This window comes from Mustela nigripes, chromosome 2 (genome assembly GCF_022355385.1).
Source record: "Mustela nigripes isolate SB6536 chromosome 2, MUSNIG.SB6536, whole genome shotgun sequence".
NCBI lineage: Eukaryota > Metazoa > Chordata > Mammalia > Carnivora > Mustelidae > Mustela > Mustela nigripes.
Window position 1 is genome coordinate 103,280,241 of NC_081558.1, and position 20,347 is coordinate 103,300,587.

Here is a 20,347-nt window from a genome sequence, read left to right on the forward strand (position 1 = left end):
ATCAATACTACCACCCATTTTTTCTCTTTCCCAGATTTTGAATCAAATCTCAGACATTTCACTAACAAATCATTCAGTATGTATCTCTAAAAGAAAAGAGTCAATCACAATATCTCATTTCCTTAAACTATAAAATTATATAGTCAGTATTCAAATTGCCCCAATTATATCAAATGTGCTTTTAAAAAATAGATTCTTCAAGTTAGAATCCATAGAAGTTCCATTCATTACAGTTGGCTAATAGGTCTCCTGTGTCTCCTCTAAGTTCCTCATTAATTTTGAAAAGTTTCCACTTGCAGTTTGTCGAACACATCACTTTTAATAACAGCATCATTATTTTTGTTTAACCACTTTATTGATGAATATTTGATTCTAATTTCTTGCCTTCCTAAATCTAGCTCTGTTTTATCCTTATGGCTAAATGCTTGCATACATTCTTAATTATTTCCTCAGGATGAATTCCCAGAAGTAAAAATGCTGATTCACAATGGGCAGATAAATTTTTGAGGCTCATTCAATGAGTCAGGTATTGGGGATATTACAGTCAAAAAAATAAAAGATGTACTTCTATTTTCTTGACATCTTGCTTTTTGGAATGGAGAAGAATGGGACTGAATAGTTTCGAGCTGGCCCTTGTGGGATTGTTGGAGGATAGTGCCTCACCTGGACACTGAATGGCTCAGTGTCTAGAGACCACTCATCAAGGCAATGACATCTAAGTTCAAGGTCGGACGCTGAAGGGGAATTTGGCTGTGCGAAGATCTAAGGCAGTGCTTTAGAAACTTTGGTCTGTAAAAGATAGGCTATTGAGGCCCAGGCTCACTGATGATTCATAGGGCCTGATTCTCTGTGTTTTTACCTAGCTCCCCAGGTGCTTCCAAGGCCAACCAAAATCTGGGAACCTCTGTCTTGGAGAGAAACATTCATCACAACAGGAGAGAATTGAGAATGCTCTTAGGGCGCAGAAAGATTTTAGTTATTGCCAGAGTGCCTTCCAGAAAAGTACCCACCCTTCATCTGCTGTAGAGGAAAGTGTTTCTTTCTCTGTATCCTTGACAGTATTGGGTACTAGTCAATATGAAAAAAGTCCGATCATCTACCCAATATTACAGATGGAGAAACCAATTACCTCTAATATCTGGTCAGAAGTCTTGACCAAAGTGAAAACTGACACACTTTCCTTATTCTATTTTCTCCTGCTAGAATATAAGCTCTATGAGGGCAGAGATTTTTGTTTTCTTTTACTGGTGTAATCCTCAGGCACTACGTGCGTGATACTCGGGTCACTTGTTACCTGTTGAATAAATGGCCACCTTCAACTCCTGTTTTAGTTTCCAGCCAGCAATATATTTCAGGAAGTTCCAACATTTTTCTTTATGGTCAAAGAATTGGGAATAAAAAATTAACATGAAGTTAAGGCTAGTCTTAAGTATTTTCCTTTCTATGTAAAATTTAAATTATCTTGTCACTCCTCTTTTATCCATAAATACCAGGAGTAGTGATCTTGTAAAGGTCTGAAAAGTAAAATAATTGAATAAGTTCTAGAATAACTGGCATAAGGAAAAACCACATTATTGATGTGAAGGTGAGGGCCACAACTCCAGATTTTTTACTAGTGAACAATTAGAATATAATATAGCTGTAGCACACTGCTGTGGGGATAATACGAAACATATAATAAAGTCTTAACGGAGATTTGTAGTTTGGTTATTTGTTATTACCCTAGAAAAGCTATGGTCGCCATATTTGGGTACTTGTTGGCTATTTTGCCCTTTTGTAGAGTTTGGTGTTTCTAGCATATTTTGTATTGTTTGCTAAGTGTTAGGCACAGTTCTGCTTTTTATGTATTGTTTTATAATCCTATAAGGCACAGATACTAGTATTAACCCTGTTTTCCAAATGGATCTTATTGAAGCTCAGATTAAGGATCCTGTCTGAAGTCTAATAATTAGTCATGTTAGATTAACTTGGAGAACTTGCTCTTGTAACCAATATCTGCTGAAGGTTGTGGTAACATACACACAACCCACGGCTTGAATTATTGCTTTCAGTGTGAGTCTTGGCTAAAAGCTTATGCATTGGCAGAAATAAGATTTGGGTTGAGATCTGGCTCTATTACTAGCCAGCTAAATTCGCGCAATATATGCTCTAAACCTCAATTTACTCAATTGTAAAGTGCAAATAATACCTCTGCTTCTTAGGGTTGTGAGGATTAAATAAAGTAAGAGCCCATCAGTTGAGTGAGTTAATTTAGCTACTGGGTTACCTTCCTACCCCCACAGGTAATTAGTATGTATTGATCTTTTCACTCAGCCCACTTTAGAGTTCCAATTTTTTTTTTTTTTTTTCAGAAAACTGTTACTCCAATTGAAAAAAAACAAGAGTTAAAAATGAGATGCATTGTGGGGCGCCTGGGTGTTTAAGTCGGTTGAGTGGCTGCCTTTGACTCAGGTCATGATCCCAGGGTCCTGGAATCCAGCCGGGTATCGGGCTCCCTGCTCGGTGGGGAGCCTGCTTCTACCTCTCCTTCGGCCTGCCACTCTACTTGTACTCTTTCTCTGTCAAATCTTAAAAAAAAAAAAAAAAAAAAAAAAAAAAAAAAAAAGATGCGTTGTAGTTCGGGGTACCACTTTCACCAATAAGAGCATGGCACAGTAAACGGCTGAGTGATAATTCGTATGTGCATTTGCCCATGCATTTTCACCTCCGTGACCTTCAAGAATGCAGATCATTTGTACAAGTTTAAATGCTGTAGTATTATCATCAGTCCTTAGAAGACTGAAGTTAATGAGTTTTTATGTAGTTGTCAAGTGTCCCAGCTGTCTAAGGTCAAAGCCGAGTGACCTTGAACAAGTTACCTCAGTGTGCCTCAGTTAAAATTTTGAAAAACGACTTGGCACGTCTTGAGATTCTCTTAAGGTATTATAGAAGTCTCCAGCGTTACTTCCTGGGACTTTGGAAACTATCTTCAAGTCGTGGGCAGCGGGGTCCCCCTGCTGGCCACATCCTTTACATGGCTTCAGGTGCCAGTGGGTTGGGTAGGCCATTTGCACCTTAGGTGGCATTTCTCATTTACCGTGAATGAGGAAGGAGCGTGTTTAAACTCCCTAGCCCCAGCTAGTCTCCCAGGTGTGAAAGGAGTCGGCGGGGAGAGGACTTCAAGCCTCCAAACATTTCGGGGAGAAAGGTTCAGAAAGAAAATTTTTCCCTTTTTGTGCGTCCAGTTTAGTGTTTTTGCTAACGAACGTCCTGCGTTGGGGCGCCTCTATACCTTTCAAGGCACAGCTTCGATTTATAGCGTCTGGGTCTGGGCATTTAGGACGCCCAATTTCAATAGACCTTCCTTGCAGCCCCGCTGGCTTTCTCGAAGTCTCAGTCCTCACCCACCGCCCGATCCTTCCCGTCTTGAATCCCGCTAAATTTAGGACCCAGCGGCTGCCAAGCAGCCCTGGCCCTGCCTCTCCGCGCATCAGCACCCGCGGATTGGCTCCGGGCGGCGAGGCCCCGCCCCCGCCATGGCCGCTGCCCGCCGCTTGGGTCCCTAAGTGGCTGCCAGGGTGCTGGTGTCCGCTGCCGTTCCCCCGCTGCTCTGTCTCCGGGCGGGTGGTGCATGGGTCGGCGAGGCGGGCCCTCATGTTCTCGGGCCATGGCGCGCCTGGCCGCTGTGCGCTCCCACTACTGCGCGCTGCTGCTGGCCGCAGCGCTGGCCGTCTGTGCTTTCTACTACCTCGGCTCGGGCCGGGAGACCTTCTCCAGCGCCACCAAGAGGCTGAAGGAGGCCCGCGCCGGGGCCCTCGCCGTGCCCTCGCCGCCCGCGCCGGAGCTGGCGCGGGGCTCCGTGGCGCCGGCCCTGGGGGCCAAGGCCAAGAGCCTGGAGGGCGGCGGGCCGGGGCCGGTGGACTATCACCTGCTGATGATGTTCACCAAGGCGGAACACAACGCTGCGCTGCAGGCCAAGGCCCGCGTCGCGCTCCGCTCCCTGCTGCGCCTCGCTAAGTTCGAGGCGCACGAGGTGCTTAACCTGCACTTCGTGAGCGAGGAGGCCAGCCGTGAGGTGGCCAAGGCTCTGCTGCGGGAACTGTTGCCGCCAGCCGCCGGCTTCAAGTGCAAGGTGAGCGGGGCTGAGGCCGGGGGCTCCTGGCGGATGGCCCACCCTATACATTCATCTGTCCCCCCCACCCCCCATTGCCCCAGCTTTGCCTGAAACGTGGAAACGTGTTTCTCGGTGTGCTGGAGGCAGCCTTCGGGAGGCGTGCCCAGGAGCCAGAAGCACTCAGCCGGTGCGGGAGTGCTGCGGGGCGTGGACTCACTACCCTGACCCGTGCCCCACCCGTTAAGTCCCTCTTCTCCCGAGATTTGGCTCGCCCCCTCTCTGCTGGCGTTGCAGGATTCTGCACTGCCTTCGCAGTCTGCACTTTTTATTCTCAATCTTTGACTTTTGCGGTTGGAACGGGTCGTTTGAAGGCAGTAGTCATCTGATGCGAAGTCTGTGTCCAGGGTCTTAGTGAGGTCGCGTGAATTGAAGTTGCAGTGATATTTCTCGTATTAAAGTCAGAACTGCCTAAGCCGAAACCCAGACATTGTGAACCACCTCATCCCCTCTCTGTACCTTCTTCTTACCTAGTCTCCAGGGTCACGAACCTATTTAGAGAAGCCACTCTGAGGGAGGAAGCAGAAGCTCTAAGAGGTACAGATACGATCTGGGGCGAGCACAGCAGAGCTAGCCACCTTGTCCCAGGATGGAGCAACATGCTTCGTTGGCAACTCTGCTCCCACTTCTCTCCCTCATCTCCCATGATCTCCCAGCTCTGCTTGTCAGAGATTAGCTTCCTGGCTTAGTGTTAATTGCTTCAGTCAAGTTGCTAGCCTCATTTTGACCTCATAGTTGCACAGAGGGCATCCAAGGTCTGATTTTTGGATAAGACTAGGAGGTGATCTTAAAGGATGGAGACTGATAGTGGGGGAAGGGGTAGTGAGGTAAGAGTAATGTTCCATGTGTTTGTGTCCAGTGATTGATGGGGGATCTGCTGCCCAGATCCTGCAAGGTTCAGGGGTCTCTGGCAGCTCAAGTCCCAACTTCCAGGAAGGCTGCGTTGTGGGCCTGGCCCTTCTCTCCAGCCTTGCTTTTCGTCCTCCTGTGTGCACCTTAGATCTTGAGTGTGTTGACTGTGCCTTTTAAAGATGAATTCTCGCCCAGGATGTCCTTCCTTTCCTCCTGAGTCCTTGGCCACTCTTTACTTAGCTTTCACCGTCCCGGGAATGTCCCTAGACTTGGGGACCGTCTGTGCCCAGCCTTCCACAGCTTTCCATTCCTGCTTCTCCTCATAGCCCACAAAGTCTGTCTCTTGTCCAGAACAAGTAAACCTGTCTGGAGCACCCACCATAGTCAGGGAAGGGCTCCCGGGCCTGGACTTCATGCTGTAGGAGACCCAGAATCCAGGTTCTTGACCCACTCTCTGACCTGGGGTTTTTCAGCCTGGGACCCATCACATTTACCTAATTGGAATCTCAAGGTGAGACCTGGCAGCCTGTCCCAGGTGATCCCTAGTACTCTAATGCTTGGCCGAGGGAGAAAACTAAGGGCACTTGATCAAAGGGCCAGTCTGGGCAGAGTTGGGATTTGACAGGGTCTCCAAACACCACCCTGAAGACCAGCATTGTCATTTTATCACTTTATGGAGTCAGAGGTAGCAACTTGGGCCAGATCTCTACCCAGCCCTTTCTCTCCAGCTCGACACAGCTTCTTGTGTACTCAGGGCTGTCTAGCTGCCAGGCCTTTGCTGTGTCGTGCTGCCGTTGGGACTCTCTTTCTCTTTCCATCTCCAGGTCTTGGTCATCTGTCTTTGCCATCGCCTCTTTGGAGCCTTTCAGGGATACCCCATCAGAAGACAAGTCTTCCTCTTCCTCCTCCTCCCTGGTGCACACTGGTGCTATGAACGTGTCAGGTCTTATCTTCAGTCCCATGATGCCTTGCACAGAGTCCGCACCAGAAATACTGGCCTTGGGGCCAGGTTCCCAGCATCATGGTGCCTGTGTTTCCTGCTCTCTCCCTTTGCCATGCTCTCTTTGGACAACCATAGGTCACTAGGCCCTGGAAACAGCTGTGGGGGACATGAATTGAGGCATGGCTGATGAGGGTCTGGAGGCTTTGTAGTTAGATGGCTGTGGTCAGAGAACAGTTTGTTGGTTTCAGCCTAAAATCTTTCTTGTTAGTTTCGAGGTCAGATTTTTGTGAATCTGTTTTCTGTCTGTGATAAACGGTGCTCTTTTTTTCCTTAAATATATGGTCCTGGAAGGTTGGCTTCATGTTACTGGTCATTTGATTCTCTCTCAGGTTTGGAATATTCCTGAAAGGAATGCTTTTTCTGGCATCACTTCACACATGCTTCTCCCTCTGCGTGGGAGATAATGAACCCCTAAATTCTACTCCTGAAACCAATACTATACTATATGTTAGCTAACTTGAATTTAAAAATAAATTTAGGGGCGCCTGGGTGGCTCAGTGGGTTAAAGCCTCTGCCTTTGGCTCAGGTCATGATCCCAGGGTCCTGGGATTGAGCCCCACATCGGGCTCTCTGCTCAGCGGGGAGTCTGCTTCCTCCTCTCCCTCTGCCTGCTTCTCTGCCTACTTGTGATCTCTGTCTGTCAAATAAATAAATAAAATCTTTAAAAAAAAATAAATTTAAATTACCTTACCCCGACCCCCATCCTTAGCTCTCTCTCAGGTCTCAGTGTAAATGTCATTTCCTTGGCAAACCTTTCCTGAGTGCCCATTATACACTCTCTTAGCACCAAGCCCTTTTCCTTAGTAATATTTATCACTGTTGTAATTATACAGTGAATGAATTATTTGTCTACCTTTCAAGACAAGGTAGACAGAAGGCGTGGACCCTGACTCCTCTTAAATGTTGTATCCCCAGCACCCAACATCATGCCTTGCATATGGAAGCGCATTTCATATGAAGGATTAATCTTTAAGTGTTAGTCAGGAAGAAGGAAATTGTAGACATTCCCACCCTGGTTGCATCAGGGCTGGGAGGGGTCTTCAAGACCATATAGTACGATGGGTGAAGAGATTTGCCCAAGGCCACTTGGGGAGTTACTGACCTGCCTAGGACCAGACCCATGTCCTAGGTCAGTGTTTTCCCCTTTCTACCATGTTTCTTCTTTGTTTCTCTTCTGAGGTATTATTTAAGTTCAAGTTAGTTAACATATAGTATAGTATTGGTTTCAGGAGTAGAATTTAGGGTTTCATTATTTACATATAACACTCAGTGTTCATTCCATCAAGTGCCCTCCTTAATGGCCATCACACAAAGACCCCATCCCTCCCACCTCCCCTCCAGTAACCCTCTGTTTTCTATGTTGCATCTTCTATGATTTGCCTCCCCCTCTGTTTTTATCTTATTTTATTGTTCTTTCCCTTCCTCTATGTTCATCGGCTTTGTTTCTTAAATTCCACATGAGTGAAATCATCACAGACCATGTTTCATCTTTAAGGAACACTTCTGTCTTGTAAGATAAGGCAATAGCACAGTCTAGTCAGGAGAAGAGTTGTCTTGACATGTGTGAGGACACCTTGGGGAGAGGAAGGCAGCTCCCTGCCCACCCACCTGTCTGGAGACCGCCTGCTCCCTCAGCATGGGCTCCTAGGAGGTCGCCACCATGTCTGTAAGCTGCAGACCAGAGCTCTGGTGAGCCGGCGTGGAAATTGTGCCCACATCCATATTAGTGTCCTCAGATTATATTTTGGTTCATTAAATATTAGCCAAGGAACCATTCACTTAACCAGAAAAATCTTGTGTCCATTATTATTGAATATCTTTTGAAATCTACTGGTTTGTCTCCTAACAGTGTGGAAGTCTATTATGTCTTCAATTATTTAATAAGCATCCAAATCTGCTGTGTTCCAAGCACCAGGTTAGGAGCTACTAGCCTGTATAAATAGGTCTGTGGACTGACGGCATCAGAATCAGCGCATGGGGCGCCTGAGTGGCTCAGTTGTTAAGCGTCTGCCTTTGGCTCAGGTTATGATCCCAGCGTCCTGGGATCCAGCCCCACATATGGCTCCCTGCTCCAGGGGAAGCCTCCTTCTTCTCCCTCTCCCACTCCCCCTGCTGGTGTTCCCTCTCTCACTGTGTCTCTCTCTCTCTATCAAATAAATAAAGAAAAATCTTAAAAAAAAAAACAAAAAAAAGAATCACATGGGCATGCTTATTAAAAATTCAGAATCCTGGGCTCTGCCCGAGCCTTTGGGTCAGAAGCTGCTGGGTGGGCTCTGGGAATCTGAATTTGGATGGAGCTGCAGAGGCTGGTGTGGGAGTTCACTTTTCTAAGGGGATACAGGAGCACCTGGGGCTCTCCTCCCGACCTTTAAGACCCAGTTCGACCCATTTCAGCCCTCCTCTCTGTGCCGCCTTCCCTGAGAGCACAGTGCCTGGCTCACGGTAGGCATTCAGAAAACATTTGGCTGGACTGCTCTCTGTTCTCCAAGTGCTCCTGGTTCGGCTGGCCTGGGCAAGGCTGCTGCATTCGTTCATCTTGCATATATGCTGCTTTTATGATATGCCTTCCACTCAGAACATCCTGACCCCTGGCTCACTTTCATCCCGGATTAGTCCTGTGGTGTGTGGCTTCAGTTTCCTGGTCCCACCTTTCCTCCCCAGGCTGTGGAAGAAGCTGTCCCTTCTCATGGGGTTTTGCTCAGTCTGCGTCTGAGCCATCTATTGCCTCATTCTGTTTGTCAAGAGGAACCCTACCCTTGTAACAGTTATATCCAGACGTGTCTTTTTCATCAGCCTTCCTTGCTCTATCAGGTTTGATAGAATATGCTGTGGAAATCCCAAATTGTGGTGGTTTATGCAAGATTGAGATTTATTTCTCATGGAAATGGGAGGTCAGAGGTGGGCATTCCTGGTGGTCTGGGGCTTCCTGAAGTCGTGAGTGTCCTAGGCTCCTTGCAGCTGCTTGTGTCACTATCCCTAGGGAGTGACTGACCCTTGTCCTCATGGGCCAGTCTGGCTGCTACAGCTTTAGCCATCACGTCTGTGTTTTGGTGGCAGGATGGAGGAAGAAGCAAAAAAGACTACTCCATTAAAAATAGGGGTTCAGTTAATTGGGAAGTGAAGGAGAGCAGGTTTGGGGTAGATGATTGGCCATCCCTGCCTCACCCCTGAAGAGCCCTCCCAGGCCTGACCAAGCACCTGATGTATATGGGACCCTGATTCACAGCTACGGGGAACACTGACGTGGGTCGGGCACAGCCATCCAGGAACCCACACTGCTGAGTGTCACCTACCCGCTCATCTTGTCTTGCTGCAAAATGCAGTGGGTTGGGCATGAGAAGGCCCTGAGGGGGTGAGACAGCTCTGAATTGCAACCCCAGTTGGCCATTTACTAGCTGGGTTACCATGGGTCAGCCACCTCACTGCTCTGGGCCTCCGAGGCCTTGTCTGTAAACGAGGGTCAAACCCCTCCCCCTACCGCCTCAATGACTAATGGAGAGATGATTACCTGCGGCCCTTCTGCAGCCCGTCCAGCCCAGTGCTGCTGCCACAGCACGGCCCCCGCTCTGCTGACCTGTGGGGAAAAATCTGCATAGCGAGCAGGCCCCGGAGCACCCGGCATCCCTTAGCACTGACACGCCTTGTGGTCCACTCCTTTCCCCTATTTGGGATGGGCAGCCCCCCCACCCCTTGGCCCCTTCCCTGGCGCAGAGGCCCCGTGGGGCTCCCCCGCCTCACCGTACTCCGTACTGCTTCTTCATGGTGTTTCTCTAATGCTCCTTGTTGCGTGATCACTCAGATGTTAGCCACTCCGAAAGGCCTTCCCTGAACCCCTTGTCTAAAGTGGCCTCCACCCGGGCCCTCATCTTCTTTCCCATCACCCTGTTTGTAACACATTCTCGTTTGTTTGTTCCTTCATTCGTTCAGCAGAGGAGCGCTTACCCTGTGCCATGAACAGTGGGAACAGAACCGAGTTTCTGCTCTCGTGGAGCATGAGTATGTGTGTGGAAGAGGAGAGAGACTTCAAACAGATAAACAAGTACAGATAGGGCAAATCAGACTGTGAGAAGTTTAGAGCAGGTAAGGCAGGGTAAGGATGTAAGAAGCGTATGGTTCGGGGAGGGGGAAGTTGGCTGGCCACGGTGGTCAGGGAAGGTCCCAATGATGAATTGACACTTGAACAGAGACGGAGGGGAGTGAGAGTATGCACTTTCTGCCCTCTAGGAGGGAGAGAGCTCTAGCCAGAGCTGCATGTGGGAAGGCTGCAGGTGGGAGGTGCTCTGCATGTTTGAGGAAATAACCATCCTTTTATTTATTTGCAGTCTTCTCTCCCTACTAGAATATAATCTCCGTGAGGGCAGGACATCACTTCCCTTCTTCATCTCCCAAGGTCCACAGGAACCCCTTAAACGCCATTCCTATTTCTGACCTAAGTTGGAAGCGATAGAGAGACTCGGGACAGGCAGCCTGTCTGGAACACAAGAATCAGACAGACTTCTGGAAGGACAGGCAGTCTTGGACAGCCACTGGCTTCCCTGCAGGGGTAGGCAGGCTCTCCACAGGTAATTCCATCCAGAAGAGGGAGGAGGAAAGGAGAAGAGAGGAAGGGAGGGGGGAGGAGAGCAGGGCAAAGAGGAGAGGATGAAGGGCCAAGTAGAAGCAGAGGAAGGGCCAGGGCGGGCATGCCTTCCAAACTCACCCATCAGACCAGTTTCTCCTCCTACCTTAAGGGAGGGATTCATGTGCATGGTGCGGAGCAAGAGGCCAGGAAAGCCGATTTAGTGGGAACCCCCCCTCCCCCGTGTAGAAGGCACAAAACAGTGGAAACAGAGGTGCTCCTCTTTCCCCCACCACCATCATATTCTTAGCACAGTTCCTGGCACTTTCAAGGCTCTCAATCAATATTCACAATTGACCAACTGATGGCTGTATTAGCTAAACCCAGGAATCCTCTGAGAGTTCTCAGTGATCGGCAGATCATCTCTTCCGTCAAACCCATTTTCCTCAGAGCATGAGGCAGGGTTGCCCAGTCTCCAGATAACAAGTTAGGACTGAGAAGGAAGCCGTGTGCTTTCCACACATAAAGCAGTTGCTGGATTTTGGGAGGAGCGTGTGCTGAGGACTGGGGTGGCTGAAGGATGGGGAAGCTCTGTGCACCCTTGGGCCCTTCCAGAGTTTCTGCAGGAGCACAACTGAGTGGTTTTGAAGAGATGAGACCTTCAGCTCACCGTGGAGGCTTGGAGGAAGTTTAAAGCCTGCCATGCTGGATGTCGTGCTGATGAAGCTAATGACAAACAGGTGACACTGAAAGGCAGCTTCTCCAGCTGGTCAGAGCGGCAGGCCTCTTGCATATGAATGAGACTTGAATAAGTTATGACCGTCCGGGAAAGAGGCGACCTGAGAAATGCCTCCTCCAATGAGAGGCTCTTTGGAAAGACAGGCTGACATTTTTTACTACAGAATTTAGAGAACAGCGCCACGTCACCAAACCCATTTGCCAGTAGAGTGCTTTTAAATTATAATATGTTCGTGAAACAACTGGAGTAGTTTGTGTACCAATGCGTGTTTCTCAGGAAGAACTTCAATCATTGATCTGAGGGAATGACTTTATATGGTATTACTGTGTCCTGTATGATGCACTCTGGATAATTCCATAGACAGTACCACAGATCATGTGTTAACGTTATAAGGCAAAGCCCGTACCACAGGTCAGGTACCATCCTAAAGCTGAGTCACACTGACACATGGGTGGTTGGCCTCAGGGTACAGATACAGTATTCTAGCTGAACACCAGGAATTCCTCACAATTTTCTGTTTTCCCATAGATCATTTAGAAAAAGGCGATCACATTTTTCTTTTTTGCAATTAAAAAAACTGAGGTAGAATTTACATGCCATAAAATGCAACCCCTTTGAAAGAAACGGTTCAGTGGTTTTTTAATATCGCAAGATTGTTCAGCCATGACCACTAGTTCCAAAACGTTTTCATCATCCCTAAAGAAACCTCATAGCCATTAGCGGTCACTCCCCATTCTGCTCTGTCCCCAGAGCTGGCAATCTCAAACTGCTTTCTAGCTCCATAAATTTGCCTGTTCTGAACATTTCATACAAATGGACTCCTTCAATACGTGACCTTTTGTATCTGGCTTTCTTTGCTTGGCACGGGTAATACTCCATCCTTTTTAATGACTGAATGATATTCTGTTGTATGGACATGCCACATTTATCCATTATTTGGTGGACATTTGGGTGGTTTCTCCTTTTTTGGCTGTTGTGAATAATTCTGTTGTGAATATTGGTTCATGAGTTTCTGTGTGGTTATATGTGTTCACATCTCTTGGGTATATATACCCAGGCATGGAATGGCTTGGTCACATGTTACCCTTTTAGGCAATGCTAGACCGTTTTCCAAAGTGGCTGTGGCAATCTGTCTTCTCATCAGCAGCGTATGAAAGTTCCAGAGTCTCCACATCTCAGCCCACACTTGCTGTGGTCTTTTTGATCATAGTTGTTCTCGTGGGTGTGAAGGAGCATCTCATTGATCTGGTTTTGATTTGCATTTCCTCAATGACTAATGGAGAGATGATTACCTATTGATAAGGACAACTGCATATGTGTATTTGCTGTTTTTCTATGTGTTTGCCAAAATGCATTTTACAAGAAAACCCAGGTGCCTGGACACTCCCTGCCCCACCAGAAAGACATTAGATAGCATCTCTGGAAAGGCTTGTCTTCTGAAGAACACAGTTTAGAAATTTCAGATGTATACAGTAATGTTATTTCTAAAATCAACGAGGCCATGTTACTCGTATGAAGACTTGATTAGGAGAATAATAGTAACATTTGTTCAGCACTCTAGATTGTATAAAAGGGCTTTTATAAACATCTCATTTGAACGTCATGGTGACAGGTGAAGGAGACCCCATGGCTGACAGATCAGGTGACTTACTTGAGTTCCCAAACTAAGTCATGGGGCTGGGCTGTGTCGTGCTTTAGGGAGGAGGGGACACCCTCCAGAGTGGGAGCCAGTGAGGGCTGGGCTGTAGCCCACCTCGCACCCCTGCCTGATGGCCCCATATATTTAATTACACCAGTCTGAACAAAGCCTGTGCTTGCTCCAAGGGTGGCATCTGTCTCCCTCGCTTTCCCAGAACACTGCAGAATCACCAAGCTTAGGACCTGTAAGGACATTCTGAACCTATGGGTGCAGTGTCCTTCCCAGTGAGCTGATGGACCTGGGTGGAGGGGGGGCAGTGATTAGTGCCCTACAGTGCTGGGGTCAGAATCAGTCCAGGCCCTTCTGTTTGGGCGTCAGTGTTAGCAGCAAACTTTACTCCCCCTTGGGAGAGTGGATTGAGAGCCAGCTCACCCTACCCACCCCTGCAGAGACGGTCAGGTGCTGGGCCTGTGTTGAGCCACCCCAGCTGGGCCTCGCTACATTGTGTCCCCACGGATCTTTCTGGCTGGGGAGGGGATGCCAAAGCCCTGCTGGTTGTTGGGGGCTAGCCTGGTGCCCGAGCCGGACCAGGGGGTCAATACTGGAGGGAACCGATGTGGTATGTCCACAGCTCAAGGTTTGTGCTGGAGGGTGCCCGAGGGCTAGGATCAGTGCTCCGGTCTCCACGCCAGGAGGTCCGCAGGTGGAGTAGCTGTAGGAGTGCAGCCCACAGTGGGCCACCAGGCTCTCCTGCCTGGCACTGCCTTGTCCCCTGAGACCCGCTCTCCTGCTCCCTGTGCGGGGTTCCCTCCAGGGGACCGAGGAGCCGTGTGCGGCGCTCCGTGCGGCCACTAGAAGGCGCTGCCGCCCCGCGTTTGCTCCGCTGGAGTCTGGCGCCAGAGCCCGCCCCGCTCTGCCACCACCGGAGTCCGCAGCTCAAGCCCAGCTGTTTTTGTTCTTTCTCCACGAGGGGCACCCCGCCCCTCTCCCCGGGTTTTAGAGAGGAAGATTGAAATGAAAGCGAGTCTGCGTGGAGATTGTGGGCGGTCATTTCCTTCCTCCGCCCGGTGTAAACTGGCTTTGATGAGGTCCTTTGAATAAAGGTGGATGAAACAGAAGCTGGATGGTTGCATCCGGATGGAGAAGACATCAGGGCTTCCTGGCCGTCGTCTGAGGGACCCGTGGGGGTGGGCGAGGGGGAGTGTCTGCGTATCCCACAGCCCAAGCCTCTGGCTTGCCCTTGTTCCTGCCAAAGGGCCCCCAGCGGGGCCCTGCCAACAGCCTCCCTGCTTCCCGGGGTGCATCCACCCAGCATGTGTGGGTCCTCCAGGAGAAGCGAGGCGGCCTGCCTCTTAAATAGGGGCCTCTGTGGCTAGAGCTGTGTGAAGGCAGAGTCGCCCCTGACGCCCACCAGGTGCTCCTGCAGAGACAGAGCCACAGGTCCCCTGGCATGAGGTGGGAAGCTGGGGCAGTGGCTGAGAGGCAAGCTTGGTGGGTAGAGGTGCAGTGCCCCCCTCCTGGTGGGCAGTCACTGTGGCCGTGTTGCTTGACGCCAGGTGCGGGGCTTCTTACTGTTGGCAGCATAGTGCACTCAACCCTGTTGTAGGTGCCTGTTTGGACACAAAGCCAGATGTTCACTTAATGTGCTTTAATTAAAGCCATTTGTTTTATTTCTTGGGGTGATTACTTTTAAGCAGTTCCAAGAAAGTGATCCTTCTGCTGGTGGGACCGAGTGTCAGGGAGGCCTGCTCTGGAAGGGCCAGCCTGGGAGCACACTTTTACTCTCTGGCCTCCTTCCTCTTCTCCTTGGAGCTCACTACCCCTTCTACCCACGCCGAATCTGTACTGTGCCAGCCAGGGCAGGAGCACAGGGCTTGGAGCCCCAGGCCTGGGCTCAAGTGCTGTCCGGGGCCTTTGGGAGCAGTGGGGCCCTGGGTATACTCCCTGGACCTCTTTCCCCTCCCCCGCGATCTCACGGTGGCTAGGAGATAAAATGGGGCAGCTTGGGGCCTGACCTGCAACAGCTGATGGGCTGATAAATGGCGTCTTTTCCTCCTGGTACCTGAGGAGGTGTGTTGGGAGGGGGGGACTCGCTGCTCATCATCTGAGAAAGCACAGTGCTTACTGATTCAGTTGGATGGCAGGGGAGCTGGCTTGCAGAACTGTGTTCTGCCCAGGTTGGCTTCATGATGTGTTCGTCTTTTGGGGCTGCTCTGACAAACTGCCACAGACCGGTTGGCTTGTGAACAACAGGTATTTCTCCCAGCTGTGGAGGCTGGAGGTCCAAGACTAGGGTGCCAGCAAAGGCTCTTTCCTGGGTTGTGGACTGCCACTTTCCTGCTGTGCACTCACTTGGGGTCTTCTAGAAGGGCTCTAATCCCATTCATGAGGGCTCCACCCTCGTGACCTAGTCACTTCCTGTAGACCTCACCTCCAAATACCCTCACATTGGGCATTAGGATTTCAGCATCTGGATTTGGGTGGGGTGGCGGGGGTGGGGAGGAGATAAACATTTAGACTGTAACACAGAGAGTCCTCTTGTTCTTTTGAGTGTTCCTGAGTTCCCCAGACTACAATGTTCTCTCCTCTGAGCCTCCCCTCCAACTCCCCAACCCCTCTGGCCTCATTCGGTACTCAGCTATACCCATGCTTTCTCTTTTCTGCAAGGAGGATGAAGCCCCAGTCTTCATCTCTCCCTTCCCCAGTGTGGCGAGCACATGTCTGCTTTGGTCAGAGGCTCAGCAAACGCCTGCTTGATTTGGCCTGCTTTTTGGAGTGTGTGCTGTTGTTTCCATTAGAATGGTGAAGCTGGGGTCTGTGCTGTGTGGGCAACATGGATGATCCTGCTGCGCCTTCTGGGAAGTGGAGCCCTCTCTCTGAAACGTCCTTTCTAGAAGGTGCAATTCTAGAAATTTTTAGAAGATTCCAATTCAAACTTGTTGATAATAAACTGAGCATTTTTTAGGTTTGTCTCTTCTTAGTGGTGTTCGATTTGTTTTCTTGGTCTGATCGCACACAGTCATTATTCATAAAGTTTCTCAGAATTCTGTCAGGTATAAACTGTAAATGATTTTTAAAAGCCAGGCTACTGGGGAGACCCACATATCCCTAGGGCGTGCTCATATCCCTCGTTCCCACCCATCCCTCTTTGCAGGGTCCTGGGCCTTACCCACTGTGGCTTGTACATCATTGAGTGTTGTGAGGGGCCTTGCTCTTGCCAGATCATCATGGCCGTCCTGGATGCAGGTTCTGGGAAACCTGCCCCCGATGGTCAGGTTCCTTGAGTCCTGGTCAGAGTGGGAGTCTGAGGGGCTTCATGGGCTTTGGCAGACGCACAAGTGGATTAGTCATTGTTTGAAAAGCCTGCACAAGGTGAGGCGTAATGCAGGCTCTGCTCAGGGTGTCCCAGGCCACTTGCTGTGGGGCGGGGGGCAGGAAGACCCAGGGCAGGGGATTCTAGGTGTCCCTGAGCCCAGCTTTGTGAGGGTGGTGGTTCTGTCTGCCGCAGTCGGGGAGCTTTGGAGAGGTGCATGCATTGTAAATTGGTAGGGTGGGACCCTCCCAATCTTTTAGAGTGGGGAACTGAGGCAGCTGGGGCAACAGACTGGCCTTGCCTCCTGTACCTGGAGGGAGAGTCGTGACCAGAAGGAGAGGGTGCCATCTGGCTGAGTGAGTGCTTGGCTCTCTGGCTGGTTGGCAGCAGTCAGATAGAGCCTGGGCAGTCAGGACTCCAGAAGAGTTGGAGGGAGCCCCAGAGCCCATGCTGGCTGGGCTGTGTCAGGGAGGGGCTGCTTCTCCCAGCACTCTGCCTTACTGCACTGCTTGGACTTTGGGTATGCTGCCTGCCATTTATGCCCCTGGGACTTTGCTCATGACTTCCTATCCTGGAGCACCCATCCCTCCCTTCTGGGCTTCACATTTTACTCTTCAAGATTACGTTCCAGATGCCGACTGTGGGGGAAAGGAAGAAGCCATCCCTGACCGCATCCCTACCCATCTCTGGGTTTGCCCTTCTCCTCTGAGCTCTGGCTGTACTGAAACTGGGCCCTCTGCCAGCTCCCGGAAGGCCAGGCTGTGTCGTCTTCCATTCTGTGTTTCCAGGATATAGTATAGCCCAGGGCCCTGGGTAGAATAAGACTGCACCAGTTTGTTGAGCTGGAGAAGGTGTTTGCCAGCTCAAGCCAGCATAAGTGGGCCGTACAGTGTATTTGCCCCCTTGGGATGCTTCTCCTGGGGCCTTTGGGAAGTGAGCAGGCCTCCAGGCATCCATGTTCCTCTCCCGTCATCCTGTCAGTATGCTCTGACAGATGAGGGATGTGGCTGGCCAACACAGTGAGTCCTTGGCCACTGATGGAGGTCTCTTGATTTAAAGAAGACTTCCTTGTGCCTCTGCCCTGGGCTTGGAGTGTGGAGTCACACAAGCCCTCTCAGACGCTTATATTGACCTTGCTGTTGGTGATAGTAGCTATTGCTACCATGTAAGTGACAGGCACCATGCTACATTGTACCCTCACTCTCTGAATCCTCAGAGCCACCAGCCCTGTGAGGGCGCATGTATTCTCCCCTGGGAAGAGGCTTCATGGATGAGGCCCCTGAGCCCAGACTCCATTTAGTAGCTTGCTCTAAAAGTGGCTGAGCAGTCTTCCAACTCCTAAGCACTCTGCCTTCATGCCTGTGAGATCTGGCTCATTCTAGCCTCTCCACGCGGGGAGTGCTCTGTGAGTGCTGGGACCATAAAGGGCATGGTACCCCTGGGCCTGCTGCTCACTGGAGCCTCACACGCATATTCTCTTCTCCTTGTCAGCAGCTCAAGGGCCGGATAGGTGGCCTGTGAAGAGTGAGGGAACCTCAAAGCCTGTGTGGGGCAGATCCCACTCCTCCTCCAGGTTGTGCCCCATAGAACCAGCTGAGAGCCTCTATTAGTGTGTGGGTGTCTCAGGACCCTGCTGTTTGGAACCCCGCCTCCTGGGTTTGGTGGCGAGACAGAGGAGGTCAGCCTCAGAGAGAAATGGAAAGGTTGTGTAGTCCTGACCCTTCCTCTTACCTGTGAGGAGATGGCAGTCCAGAGAGGCCAAGCGACTTGCTCAAGGCCCCTCTGCTAGGCTGGCAGATGAAGGGTCTGGGAGCCAGGTCTTCCGCCTCTCTGCCATCTCCCTGCCTGCTTTCCCTTTGCCGGGGTTTCTGCAGTGGGTTCTGGATTGTGCTGGTTTCTGTGTGCTTGTTTGAATTCGTTTTTTGTTCTACTCCTCCCCGACGTGGGACTGCTTTGCACTTGCCTGTGTTTTGTTTACCCTGAATGGCTGTGCTTCATGCCCAGTGGAAGGGAGCCACAGTGGAGCCCCCCCACCTCCCCGCCATTGAGGGGGGCTGGCCTCATCCGGGTGCAGGCCCCAGGGCCCAGGGCCCAGGGCGGGGGCAGGAGGAATTCCACTGCTGTCTCCTGCCTGGGTCTCGCCCCATCGGCTGCCCTCTGGCAGTGTTGATCAAGAGGATCTTTGGGTGTCGGAGAGTGGGTGCTCTGTCATGTGAGCTGAGCTACCCCTCCCAATGCATACACACACAGTAGGTCCTCAGGATACTGCATTTTCTGCTGCTTTGCGGTCCAGCTTACTTTTAAGGGGCCGCTCTCTCTGAAGACCTGTTGCCCTTATGGGTTTTCTGATGGCTCTGCGATCCCCAGCTCTGTGTGCAGAGCTGGTGAAGCTGCCAGATGTGGGGGGGCCCTCAAGGGTACAGTCTGTGTCTGACTGTCCCCCGCCCTGCAGCCTAGTGTGGGGCTGGCATGTGTCTCCTGAGGGAGTATGGTGCTGACTCCTGGTGGGTCTGGGTCAGGCTGCAGCTCTGCCTAATCCTGCCTGGAGTCAGTGGGTAGTTGTTGGCCTTCTCTGAACTCCTTCCCAATCTGCTGAAGAGACAGGAGTATCACCCACCTCGAAACCTTGTCATGGGGATGAAATTAAACGGATTAATGTTTCTAAAAGTCCTGTTTGTGCCCAGCACATGCTAGATGTCTGCTCTGGACCTTGGCCATGGCTGCCCTGTTCCCCATAAATACTGTCCAGATCTAGCAGCCAGACCCTTCCCGGTTCCCCCGTGCCGTCTCAGCGGCCTGCCCTGCTGGTCTGCACCCGCTTCTCCGGTGTCATAGGCCAGATCCTGCTACAGGCAGCCATGCTCGGGTTGTCTGTATGGATGCTCAGGCTTGTCTTATAAAAGGGCGAGTTTGGCTCAGAGATCCCCTGGCCTCCGTAGTTTATTAGATCCTGTGTACATGCCAGGTGAGAGCGAGGTGGTGACTGAGCCCGGTGGGGTTAGGCCCTGTCGTCCTCAGTTTCCTCCTAGTGGAAAAGGAACAAAATTCCAGCTCAAGAGAGTGAGTCCTGGAGAGGAGGGAATGACTTGGAAATAACCGCATTCGGAAAGCAGATCTGTGCCCTCTGGTCGTTCTTTTGGCTGCTGACTGCCTGCTTTAAGGTAAATGTAACCTGTGGTCAGAGGAGTGGAGTTTAACCCAGATAAGCTCAGAGTAACCTTTGGTCCTGGGTCCTTGGGGAGGGTGTCAGGGCCCTGGCGAACTGACTTGCCTCAGTCAGCCACTGCGGACGTCTTTGTCATAGCCGGCATCTCAGGTCCGTGATGGCCCACTCGGGGTCTGGCTGTGCCTGCAGAGGGCATGCTGATGGCCGGGGCCGGTGACTGCCCTCTGGGAACAGAGCCACAGAGTGCCCAGCCTCAGGGTCCTCAGGGTCCCCTGGTCACTGTGCAGTCTCCCACGGAATCTGCACGATGTGAGCTGATGGCAGGCGCCACTGGGACTTGGCTGACATCATCATTTCTAAGTGTCCCAGTTTAAAACTTAACTTAGCCGGAGACTCCCTTCCTCAGTGCAGAGCAAACAGCTGAAGAGTTAATTGAGGTTAGTGAGTGTATTTGCTGAGGACATTCAGATGTTTATGGAGGTTGATTCCATTCGCTTGTCTGTTCCTCAGACTCACGGAGTGGCTTTTGCTTTGATCAGAAACGGGCACAACTTGCGATGTATGAATCTGGCTTGCTCTGGGGGCTGCTGGCCTGGGAGAGCGAAGGCGACGTGAGAACATTCCTCGTTCCTTAAAGCAGACGTGCAGAAGCCCTGTCTCGGGTAGCTGGCCCTGGGGAATGACATAAGTCCCCGCTGCTTAACCTTTTGGTTTCTGGAGCCACTGACCCCTGAGCCCTTTCCTGTGACATGTGCAGCATCTGGAATGGACTTACAGAAATCTCTGAGGGGTTAGTTCTAGCGTGGAAGTATGGGAGGGGATTCTCACTGCCCCAGGAGAGCCTCCCTTGGGAGCAGGGAGTGGAGCGCTGGAGAGCCTGTCCACACCTGCTTCTGGGAGAGTGGAAAACCGGGCGTCCAAGGCTTA

At 50.8% G+C, this 20,347-nt stretch overlaps 1 protein-coding gene across 1 annotated transcript in view; it reads left to right on the forward strand.

Moving 5' to 3' along the window:
• Window positions 1–3,504: 3,504 nt before the first annotated feature.
• The window catches only part of XXYLT1 (xyloside xylosyltransferase 1), a 156,800-nt gene continuing 139,957 nt past the window's right edge, over window positions 3,505–20,347 (forward strand). The window contains exon 1 of the mRNA XM_059391252.1: window positions 3,505–4,111. Within this exon, the coding sequence (XP_059247235.1) occupies window positions 3,611–4,111 (501 nt within the window). The 5' untranslated portion in view covers window positions 3,505–3,610. The remainder of the gene's footprint in view (window positions 4,112–20,347) is intronic.